The 11,153-nt window shown below is 49.1% G+C and overlaps 4 protein-coding genes across 4 annotated transcripts; 1 reads left to right on the top strand and 3 right to left on the bottom strand.

Moving 5' to 3' along the window:
• Positions 1-3,229: 3,229 nt before the first annotated feature.
• Positions 3,230-3,907, bottom strand: N7537_006441 (uncharacterized protein; the record flags this gene model as incomplete). The annotated part of the gene is made up of 1 exon (XM_056897498.1): positions 3,230-3,907. One exon carries the CDS (start codon positions 3,905-3,907, stop codon positions 3,230-3,232), a length of 678 nt encoding a protein of 225 aa, XP_056753283.1.
• A 1,027-nt stretch (positions 3,908-4,934) lies between these two features.
• N7537_006442 (pyruvate dehydrogenase (acetyl-transferring) subunit E1 alpha) lies at positions 4,935-6,387 on the top strand (the record flags this gene model as incomplete). The annotated part of the gene is made up of 4 exons (XM_056897499.1): positions 4,935-5,057; positions 5,149-5,282; positions 5,346-5,800; positions 5,882-6,387. The coding sequence occupies 4 exons, from the start codon at positions 4,935-4,937 to the stop codon at positions 6,385-6,387; spliced, it is 1,218 nt and encodes a 405-aa protein (XP_056753284.1).
• Positions 6,388-6,828: 441 nt separating this feature from the next.
• On the bottom strand, positions 6,829-8,325 carry N7537_006443 (uncharacterized protein; the record flags this gene model as incomplete). The annotated part of the gene is made up of 1 exon (XM_056897500.1): positions 6,829-8,325. One exon carries the CDS (start codon positions 8,323-8,325, stop codon positions 6,829-6,831), a length of 1,497 nt encoding a protein of 498 aa, XP_056753285.1.
• An 861-nt stretch (positions 8,326-9,186) lies between these two features.
• N7537_006444 (mitochondrial 37S ribosomal protein uS4m) lies at positions 9,187-10,741 on the bottom strand (the record flags this gene model as incomplete). The annotated part of the gene is made up of 3 exons (XM_056897501.1): positions 9,187-10,152; positions 10,212-10,643; positions 10,706-10,741. 3 exons carry the CDS (start codon positions 10,739-10,741, stop codon positions 9,187-9,189), a joined length of 1,434 nt encoding a protein of 477 aa, XP_056753286.1.
• Positions 10,742-11,153: the final 412 nt, after the last annotated feature.

Consider the following 11,153-nt stretch of genomic DNA (forward strand, 5'->3'; position numbering starts at 1 on the left):
CCAGACTCCATATTCCATACATAAATTATATTATTTTGATTAACCTTTTTACTTATTAACTTCTTCTTCTGACTTTAGCTCCATGACTTTAATTTCTGGCTTCTTCCCACTGGCTTCCCATTTAACTCTTTTCCATGGACCCTTAACACTCAAATCTTCGGCAAATCCACCAACCTTGGGATATTACTCCAGGCGTTCCAAGAAACCCTGGAATCTGGGAAATAAATATGGATCCGTAAGTGCTGATAACAAGGTTTGCACGTGCATTTACTTCGTATCGGATGAATTCAATGTCCGTCAACACTGAGTATCGGTATCTCACGTGATCTTAAGCGGCTCCTTTCTCCACTATCCATATCTCCACTCCATACTACCTAAGGACCACGCTCCTGGAAAATAAATTTCGCTGTCGATCCCTCCAAACGGCTTTCCACCCCTGTCAGTTGTTTGGCTTAGAGAAGGATTCTAGGAACCCTCGGAGACTTATTTTCTTTTGTCAGGAAGGGAAGTCATTCTGCAATGACGCCATTTCTCTTCGACCATTCCAAGGGTTTACCCCAGCTTCAATTTCAAGTCTATTGACCCCTGCTGTCTATGATCGACATCCGGATCAACAAAATTGGTCATCGGCTTCGGGCTGAACGGAGTTTTGACGATCGCTCCTCCCACGGGCTATCTGGGTACGGACTCCAACGGGGATTTGATGCCATAAGCAACATGGCACCACACCTGGGCAACTTGGGTCAACCAGAAAAAGACTTAGCCTAATTGGTCTACGTCGCCTTTACTTGAGCTCCTGATTTCCCTCGCGTGTGCATTTGACAGCGGGTCTATTGTATTTCGTCCCACTCATTAGCGCTTAACCGTCTGCCCTAGAAATAGGAGAGGTGAGACTAGGAGAAATTGGTTTGCATACCATTGACTCCAACCTCTCGTATATGTATGGATCATGCCGTTGCCAGGGTGGGTGCAAATGTCATTTGCACTACGATCGACACACCCCTGTGTATTTTGGGGTGCTGCGGAGTGTCAGTGCTCGCTTTAGCTACTGGTCCGTTGTATCAGAATTCTGGATTGTCGCAAATGAGGAGCTCTGTAATAATTGACACGCCATGTCTTCCCCTTTTTGAGGTGGGGTTTTGATATTGGATCTATCACAAACTATGTACCCCCGTCCCCCCTCCTATGCTGGCCTACACGTGTCGGAGAATTACCATGCAGGATCGACCCTGGATACAAAGGACGGACAGGAGCGGAGGTGACTCGTAACAAATCCTCGCTCGTCCCTAGAGCTGTCAAGTCTAGGCATATAGAGATGTCCACCCTATCCGACAGCTCAGTGATCGGCTACCTTGGTCTAGACCGTAAAATTAGTATATCCAGGTATTCTTTTTGCAATCTTGCAATAATACTCCATACAATCCACGTATGCTTTACATACAACTAACGCGCATAGATCACTCAATGATCATCGCCGTTGAAAGTTTCCAGAGCGGAGATGGTAACGTAAACACAGTCTAACTCATTTTGGTGGGATGATCCTTGATGATGATGTTCTCATTAACCCGATGTAGTGGGATGATCCTTTACCTCCTCTTGATTCTGCAGTAGCAGGGCACATCGTCAAACCGGTGTTTCAGAGTGCGAACTGGTCACTGTGGAAAAAAATTAAAAATTTACCTTGTTATACCTGGGAAGTGACACAACCACGATGATCTATACCATACAGCATTCTCCTACTTCATACTTACTAGGGTTAGAAATGCAACCTTTCAATCCTTCGATGATTGAATGCAGTTGAGTGCATATTTACATGCAGATCCCAAGACCTAATTATCTCTAGTTGTACAAAAAAAAACTCGAGACCTTGGAATTTTGATCACATTTTAGTAGATGTAGATTGCAGCTCCAGCCCCAGACCAACGAGGATATAGATCGTTTTGTGTTGGTTGACTCAAAACTGACTTTTGTCACAAGCTGATATCCTAGGTGCCTTTTAGGATAAAGATACATCCAGTGATATTGATCTACAATATATAATCGATGAGTCTCCGAGAAGGAAATTCCGGTGTACACACGAAACCCAGATCGGCCATACAAGTGGAGTTTTCAAATCCTCACACTCTCTCACACTCTCTCACACTCATATCAGACCTCACACAAAGCAGGTACCTTCAGGTCCTGCACCAGGATGACCCCTGAAACATCCCTGAGATATTTCTCGTCTACCACGAAACAAAACAGACCTCTCCAACCTAGATAGCAAGATGAAAATCAAGATCTCCTGGATTCTAGCAGCCCTAGCCACTAGGAGTCTCTGTTAACCGATCAGTGTCTCAGCTGGATCAGCTTAGTGTTTCAGGTCTATCATTTGTAAGGCTTAACGGGCCCGTTAAAATAGAATGGTAATATAAGTTAATATAAGTTATAGATACACTTGAGCCAATGCGCGAACTCATGGAGACGTGGCGTTATTCAATCCTGATGGCTTTAGTATACAACTGCTTTTAGCCTGATGGCGGTAATAGCGCCTAGTGTTATTTCAGATCCATCAATACATTCACGGGGTAATTTCGGATCTATCTATCCTTTACTTCGCACTTTGTTTATTTAATGTTTTTTTTGACACGTATTTGCTTCTGAGTATTGAGTCAATGCGACGTGTCTGTTTCTGGCTTTGTTCAACGGCTTTCATAGCTGTGCTATGTCGAGTTCGTACTTTGGGTCTTTTTGTATTTTAACTGGCTTGGCTATGAATACCCCCTATACGATATGGAGCTTCTGTTAGTATTGTGGCATAACAACGCTCTAACGGTCGATGCATGGGTGTCGTCCGATAATTCGGGCAGCGCGTCTAAACACGACTTTGATATATAGAACCAATTTTCGCTTTAGGAGCACTAAACAAGAGACGTAAGACGTGCAGGGCGAACAGGATCCATGTTTCCAGGGTATACAATACTTGGAATTTATCTCATTTACAGGAAGGAGATATGGATGTATTAATTGTTTCATTTGATCTTAAGAACAAGCAAATTTCAAAGCTTGTTCGGGCATTGTAAGTACTTTCTCAAAGCTGGTAAGGTACATCGGTGCTTCAACCCTTGGACAAAGAAACTTGGGCATAGAATCACATGTCTCCACCCATAGAGGGAAACCGTCCACCGTTAGATTTCCTCGTATCTCTATGAATATCAAACAGCCCAATTCCCCAGCTCGGTTTCCTGCGTCAAAGCATCCACAACACTCGCTCCAACAGCTCTGTCTCAGGTTGGCCTGTCAATTCCACCATCAGGCTAACCGACTCCTCAACTCCAATCCTGACAGCGCGGACTTCTTCAACTCTGACCACGTAACGCAGTGCATCATCAATGACATACTGTTCCTCCAGCTTGATCAAGCCTTGGTAGTGGGCGCTGACTCGGTGTGCGTCGATATTATGGAATTCGGCAACGTGATCGACCGAAATCGTGCCGTGGACGCGAATAGTCACGTTGACGTCGGTGAAATCCTTAAAGATATTGGCAAAGCTCGGTCCGTCAGAGGTGATGGAGTCCCAGTGGTTCGTGACAAACATGATGTCGCGGCCGTAGGCTCGGCCATACACAAGGAATTCAGTCAGGGACCGGAACGAGTCGCTACCGGGCTCAAGTGGGGTGATCGATTTGTGAATCAATGGACAGTACCAGTAGGAACGGCCTTCAAGCTCCCCATACTTGTTCTCAAACACTTCCTGGAGTTCGCCTAGAGCGGGACGAAGATAGTGCTTCAGCTGGCCGAGCTCGATGGCTGTGGGAGTGGGAGCGCCACGAGCAACGAAGACAACCAGAGGCTCTGTAGCGGGGCCAATGGGATGACCAATGGGGGGTCCAAACGGAGGGCCTGCTCTGGCGGTGGAGTTCACCATATCGAGATTGGTGCTGCTTGATCGTTTGTTAGATTCCTGTCCTTGGATAGAGGTATGAGACGATATACCTTGATTACACCGGTTTCAGGAGCTGATGCAGAAACAGAAACGACGATGGAGGGGGAATGCAGCGTCTTAAATAATGAGGCTCGGTGTTAAGCAGATCATATCAGAATGAACTGCACTTCTATTGGAAGGTCAATAAAAGTCAATGGAGCATCCTCTCGGGGTCTTATTCGCCAAGGGTTAAGTATTGTGAGGTTGCTGAAAAGGGTTTTCGAGAAGGGGGCTTACCTTTTAAGCATTTCAATAGTCATTCCTCTCAATAGCCCGGAGGTTGGTGTCAATTACCTTTTGATATCCGTTCAGGGTGCATTTTTTTCTGCCTCAACAATCAAAACAGACATGGTTCGAGCTTTGGTATATGCAATTCTGGTTACATGAGACTCCGTCCTCATGACTGCTAATGCAACTATGACCATTTATCAAGCTAGGCTGTTAGCTTGTTCGTGTGCTGCCCTTTTAATCCCCAATATATCCGTCTTGTATATATTCTGCTTCACAAGACCACTTGTTTGCTAAACTCGTTACAAGCCAATTAAATGATCTAAAGGCATAAAATAGGCAATTGGGTATCCAGCAAAACTTGAATTTGACCTTCCTATCACCAAGGGTTGGAAGTTGCTATGTTATATAGAGGCTCATCGAACCGTTGGGATCGGATCGGAGATCGAAACCCGAAAAGAGTTCATAGTAAAAACGGCAGTTATTAGTTGGAATGGTCCATTTTGATAATTCCAATGAAATTAATTGCCAAATACAAGAATACTCGAGCAAATATAAGCAGAATCAATGATTTAATGTTCAAAGAATGAAGTGAAGTTCGAAAGCATCGGACCCGGCCTGACTTTCCTCACCGGGCGGCCCCGATCTGGAAGCTGACTAAGACGGCAAAATTGAAGAGAGTTGTTGGGACGGAAAAAGGTGCTTATCACCTTCAACGTACCATCTCCAATTCCCTCACAAAATGCTCTTCCGTGCCGCGGTCCGTCAGGCTGCGCCTTTGAGGCGTCGTGCCTTCACTCCTGTTGCCCGTCGCACTGTTACCACCGACGCCGCATCCGCCAACGTCGAGACCCCAATCCCGCAGGTTTGTTGAGCCCTATCCGGAAGATCTGAAAAACCTCGCCCGAAGAGTTCCGGAATTTCAATTGCTGATGCTTGTGCTTGCGCTTTAACAGGAGGATGAGAAGCTCTTCACTGTCCGTCTCTCCGATGAGAGCTTCGAGACCTACGAGCTCGACCCACCCCCGTACACTCTCGAGACCTCCAAGAAGGAGCTCAAGCAGATGTACTACGACATGGTCGCCATGAGGTACGATAAGCACGATAGCGGATGTTTCGACTAGCTGTTGACTGACTGCTTGTTCTTTTACAGACGTATGGAGATGGCCGCCGATCGTCTGTACAAGGAGAAGAAGATCCGGGGTTTCTGTCATCTCTCGACCGGACAGGAAGCCGTCGCTGTCGGAATTGAGCACGCCATCACCCGTATGGACAAGATTATTACCGCCTACCGTTGCCACGGTTTCGCTATGATGCGTGGTGGTACCGTCAAGTCCATCATTGGTGAGCTTCTTGGTCGTCGTGAGGGTATCGCGTACGGCAAGGGTGGTTCCATGCACATGTTCGCCGAGAACTTCTACGGTGGTAACGGTATCGTCGGTGCCCAGGTGCCCGTTGGCGCCGGTCTGGCCTTCGCCCAGCAGTACAACGAGCAGCCCAACACTTCCATCGTTCTCTACGGTGATGGTGCCTCCAACCAGGGTCAGGTCTTCGAGGCCTTCAACATGGCCAAGCTCTGGAACCTGCCCGTTCTCTTCGGCTGTGAGAGTAAGTGGTCCTATTCCAAGTCTTCACACCCTTCAAAAAAAAAAAAAAAACCACAGATGTACTAACGTTACGTTTCTATAGACAACAAGTACGGCATGGGTACCTCCGCCTCGCGCTCCTCCGCTCTGACCGAGTACTACAAGCGTGGTCAGTACATCCCCGGTCTGAAGGTCAACGGCATGGACGTCCTTGCCACCAAGGCCGCCGTCCAGTACAGCAAGAACTACGCCATCACCGGCAACGGACCCCTCGTCCTAGAGTACGTCACCTACCGTTACGGTGGTCACTCCATGTCCGACCCCGGTACCACCTACCGTAGCCGTGAGGAGATCCAGCGCATGCGCAGCACCAACGATCCCATCGCTGGCCTCAAGCAGAAGATGCTCGAGTGGGGCGTCACCTCCGAGGAGGAGCTCAAGGGTCTTGACAAGACCGCCCGTGCCAACGTCGACGCTGAGGTCGCCGAGGCTGAGAAGATGCCCGTCCCCGACAACACTGCCCGCAACCTCTTCGAGGACATCTACGTCCGTGGCTCTGAGCCCAAGTGGATGCGTGGTCGTACCGTCGATGAGACTTTCTACTACTAGATTGTTCCGCCCTATAGGCACTTCTGTGCATCATGGAAGAGCTTTTAATCGTTGTGTGAAGGCTCGGGAAGAAATTCTTGGGTCGTTCTATCATTTATCTGTAATTTAGCCCGATGACTATTTTCTCTTATGTTTGTTTACTTGTTTTCTGTTCTAGAGTAGAGAGCAATTGCCATCGGCTGGGTCCCTTTCAAGTTCAGTGCATGGAATTTTAGGAAGTAGTCTTGCAATACTCTCATCAAGAATATCAAGAAAGTAATGACTTGGGTAGCAATATCAGCCTTCTTGGGAGATACATGTATGCAGGCGTGCCATCCTTCGCAGTCGATAATGGGTATCATATCAAAAAGAAATAGAAAGAAAAAAAAGTAAAAGTACAAGCCATAATAGAAGGAAGCGACACCACAGAAGCCATGTCTAGAGAAAAGGTCGCAAACTGCATCAAGCAGGCTCCTGTCTCAACATCTCAAGAATCAGGTCCTGGGTCCGCTGCACAGAATCCAGCTTTTCTTCCATCGCAAGACGTTCACGCTCCAGCTCACCTCGAAACTGAACCTGCATCTCCTGCCGGAGCTCTTCCTTCATTTGCTCAATTTGAATGTAAGTGAGACCTTGCTGCGGCTGTTGCTGTTGCTGTAACAGATGCTGTACTTGCGGGTGCTGTGATTGCCGGGGAGAAGCCAAACCCGGTGGTTCCGAGGCGGCCTGTACCAAAGCCGATATCACGGGTGAGGCGGCACTCGTGTCTATACCACCCTTTGATGCAGCGTCTAGGTGTTTATTAAGTTTTCCCAGGGTTTCGATGACGGCTGAGACCATGCGGCCGTCGGATTGTGGAACTGGTGGTGTGGATATGGAGGGAAGAGGTGCGGCTTGTGAGGTGAGTTGTGGGGTTGAGAACATATTCTCGAACCCCGGAGGTAGTTTTAGTGAGCTGGTAGGGACAGGGGTGGAGGGTGATTCGAGGAAATGCGCAGGTGGTGCAGGGCCAGTAATTGAGGGCGAGGGCGTAGGGCTGGTAGCCGGGAGGGCAGTATCACCGACAGGATTTGTGACAGGCTGGTGCAGCATACTCATCATTGCGGCGTTGACATCAGTTGGGCTAGTGGCAGATGATCCAGGCAGGTTCCGCCAGGGATCCTGGTCTCCGTTGTTGGAATTCTGGCGCCAGGGCTGCGGCTGTCTACGTTTCTTAAGCTCGTCACGCTTTGCAATGCGCCGGTTCTCAGCTTCTTCCCACCGCTGCCAGGTTGGAAGCCAGGCATCGACGGCTGCGAGCCATTGCGGGTTCATCAATTCTTCGGCCGTTGAGCCGGGTGCGTTTGAGCCCCGCTGTCGCTGGTCCTCAAGAAACTTGATGCGCTGCCTTGTGACCATTTCGACTTTGCGCCGCACCGAGTGCCATGAGTATGAGCGGCCCTCATGGGTGCGCTTGAACTCGGCGGCGATAGATATCCACCACTTGCACAGATTACTGCGGCTGCCGAAAGTGTCTGCATTTTGGTTGCAGATTTCGAAGAGCGCTACTTCTTCTTTGGTCGTGAGACGTCTATGCTGCCGTGAAGAGTCGCCATCGAGCTCATCGTCATCGTTGTGATTGCGCTTCGTGCCTCTGTTGGTGGTTGATCCCGACATTAGCCTTGACCCATCTCTTTCGCTGTGTTGAGCTATGCCCACTGGCATCGGCGCATAGTATAGATCGTTTTCGAGAATATCTCCTTCACGTGAATCACTTCCGGTTAGGTTTGCCCCTCCACGTGTCTCTTGGTTGCTCTCTGATGCGTTATCGGTCGTAGGTGGATTTCTCACTACCACGGACACGGACTGGGAGACTGGACTAAACCCTGAGCGTAGGCCTGATGGTACTGTTCCGAAGGAATTTTGTGAAGGGTGGTGATACGAAGGACGGCTGTATTCGTGTGGTTGAATGCGCGTCATGGGGACAGCAGCTTGCGCAGTAGGAATAGTAGTGGCTGGGTAGCCGCTGTGGGAGACCAATAGTGCAAGTTGGGTGGCCTATGAGTCCAGGGGATGGTCTCATTAGTTCAATGTGGCCATCGATAGGGTGACAACAATGTCGCAGACCAATGTAGAATGTCCTTGTCGATCTGTGGGGATAAAGATAAAGCTGCGATGGATTTCACCAGAGGGTTTTCCCCAAGGTCCGTGCGCCAAACATATATTCCATATGAAATCTAGTAACGTATTAGGAATAACCTTGAAGTTCCAATTGAATAACTTGATACTCTGATGAGGTCTTAATTAGGCTGATTGTATGTTGACATTTGAATTATATAGTGTGACGTTAGAATTTGGTATTCATTGGCTGCAAGTTTATATATATTCGCGATCTATAAATTGAACCTCGACCACCATTAGGTAATTGTCCACAAGTTCTATCATATCCGTACAACGTTGAATGAAGCTTTAATATCTCATGATATCAGAATCCAGCAGTACGTTGAAAACAGGTTGTTCATATAATATTCACCTATAATAAGTCGGCATAGCAGCCAGGCCTGTTCAAGGATCATACAAATGACTAGCCAATCTATAGGGTGAAACGATAACATCAATAATATATCCATTTACAACACGTCATGGCTATGGTGGTACAGGGGGAGGAGCTGACACAAAAGGCTCCAAAGACAAGCAAAACAGGAACCAACACCATGGTCAACATGATCCAGAAAAATGCAGAAAGGGAGGAGGGAGATCTAAGCGCCCACTAATACACAGACGGGAAGTTTAGGGGAGGGAAAATAGTAGAACAGTAGAGACAAACAAGGAAGGGATAGGCTAGACAGAGAAAGACAAGCCAATCGCATCCTCTACCACCGTCTCCTCAGGTACCAGCCATAAGCCGGAGTGGCAATGGACTCGCCGAAGGGAGTCGGCACCTCGGCGGAACCGGGGCGGGCCACGGGGTGGCGCAGGTACACGGCTGCACAAATGTTCTGGTTGACCTCGAGGTAGCGTGGGATGAAGGCAAAGGCAGACATGTATTGGCGTGGCTGCCAGGGGGGTGGAGTAGGTCTTGCTGTTGTCGAGAGGGTTGTCACGCATTTGAGTAAGAGCGCGCCTGAGCGTTTCGAACTCTTCGTCGGTGAGCTCCGAGGCATCGACGTCATTACCCAGTGTTGCCTGAGCGAAAGCTTCGGAGAGCTTGTCGCTGGCTGTGGCTTCTGTATCTTTCTTGGCGGAGGCCAGTTCTGCATCTCCCTTGTCGGTTGCGAAGGCGTCTTCTGGACGGGGTTTCACATCCTTTTTCTCTGGCTTCTTCTCGGCCCTCTTGGCCTTGAGCAGCAGAGTTAGCTCGGAAAACTGGGCCTCCAGGCCGTCTGCGAGGACGGTGCTGGACTCGGAGCGGGACAACACGCGGCGGACGGCTTTTTGGAAGCCGCGGAGCTCCTGCTTGCGCTGGGGCGCGAGTGTCTCCTTGCCGGCAGACATGACAGCCTTGGCCCGTGCCAGAAGCGCTTGGAGAGTCTCCTTGATATCTTCCTTTTCAGTCTCCTCGGTCTCTTCCTTTTCAGTCTCCTTGGTATCTTCCTTTGCGGTCTCCTTTGACTCCGCCTCAACCTCTGGTGCGCCGCCCTCGGCTCGCTGGGCTTCCGCTAACCTCTCTGCTTTAGCCTGTCTCCGACCCACTCGGCCCATACGTCGCTCGAACGGAGTCTTCGTATGACCAGTAGCGTACAAGACGCGGTCTGGCTCGACCTGGAAGAGGTCACCAGGGTTAAGGAGGTAGCTGGGGTGTTTCATCTAGTAACAGAAGTGAGTCAGTAAGCAAGGAATCGATAGCTTCCCACGTCGCATCATACCTTTTGCCCGTTAACAGTAACCGCTCCGTGGATGACGAACTGTCTCGCCTGTCTGGCGCTGCTAGCAAACAGAGCTCGGAAAATGGCTACATCCAACCGGCGCTCCAGGGGTGCAAAGGTCATGTGGGTGTAAGGTATAGGACGTGTCTGGTAAGCGGGCTTGCCACCCTTATCAAGTCCGGAGCCTCGACCGGACGAGACTAGGGAACCGTCATCGGCAGCCAAGTCAGATGCATTCATGGGGATAACACTGCGGATGCGATGGTTGAACATGCGTTTCCACTGTCCCTCGCGGACTTGTTCGCCGTGGTAGGCACGGGAGGCAGCCTTGGCAGACCATTTTTGCTGGAAGAATGTGCGATTGGTGGTGGGTGGGCTGCGGAATCGTTGCATGTTATACAGGTTGTATTTGCTCCATGATTGACGGATTTTCTGAACAGTGTCTTGTTAGCCATTTGGAATTGGGGAAATGAAGCATGGTAGAAGATACATACGCCTTTCGACAACGTGTTGCTAGCTCTGTTTCTCATTGTGGCGACTCGGTAGACACAGTGCTGTAGCAATGATATGTTATCCAGTCCAAGTTGGCCGAGTCTCAAAACTTCAGACCACGTGACCCAAGGAAACTAATGCCTTAAATATAAGGGGTATATTTTGAGGTGGATGTTTGGTATGTTTGGTATGTTTGGTTTGTTTGCATATTATGCAAAAATGACATCTCGCTTAATGCCACCGCCTACCGGTGGGGGGGGTATATATAGGTCGATCCAGCCCAGCCATTCCTCTCCTTTTTTTTTCTTCTTCATACTTACCTTGTTTGGGTGACCGTGATCATCAAGACGTGTTACCACAGACTGGTCCCTGCATTGCACAGCGCGGTGGAACAGTTTGTTCAATGGCCCTCGGGTCATTGACAGGCGTATTCTTTGGCACCTCCATTCG

Source organism: Penicillium hordei, assembly GCF_028827395.1.
Source record: "Penicillium hordei strain IBT 12815 chromosome Unknown utg000003l_segment0_segment0, whole genome shotgun sequence".
Taxonomy (NCBI): Eukaryota; Fungi; Ascomycota; class Eurotiomycetes; order Eurotiales; family Aspergillaceae; genus Penicillium; species Penicillium hordei.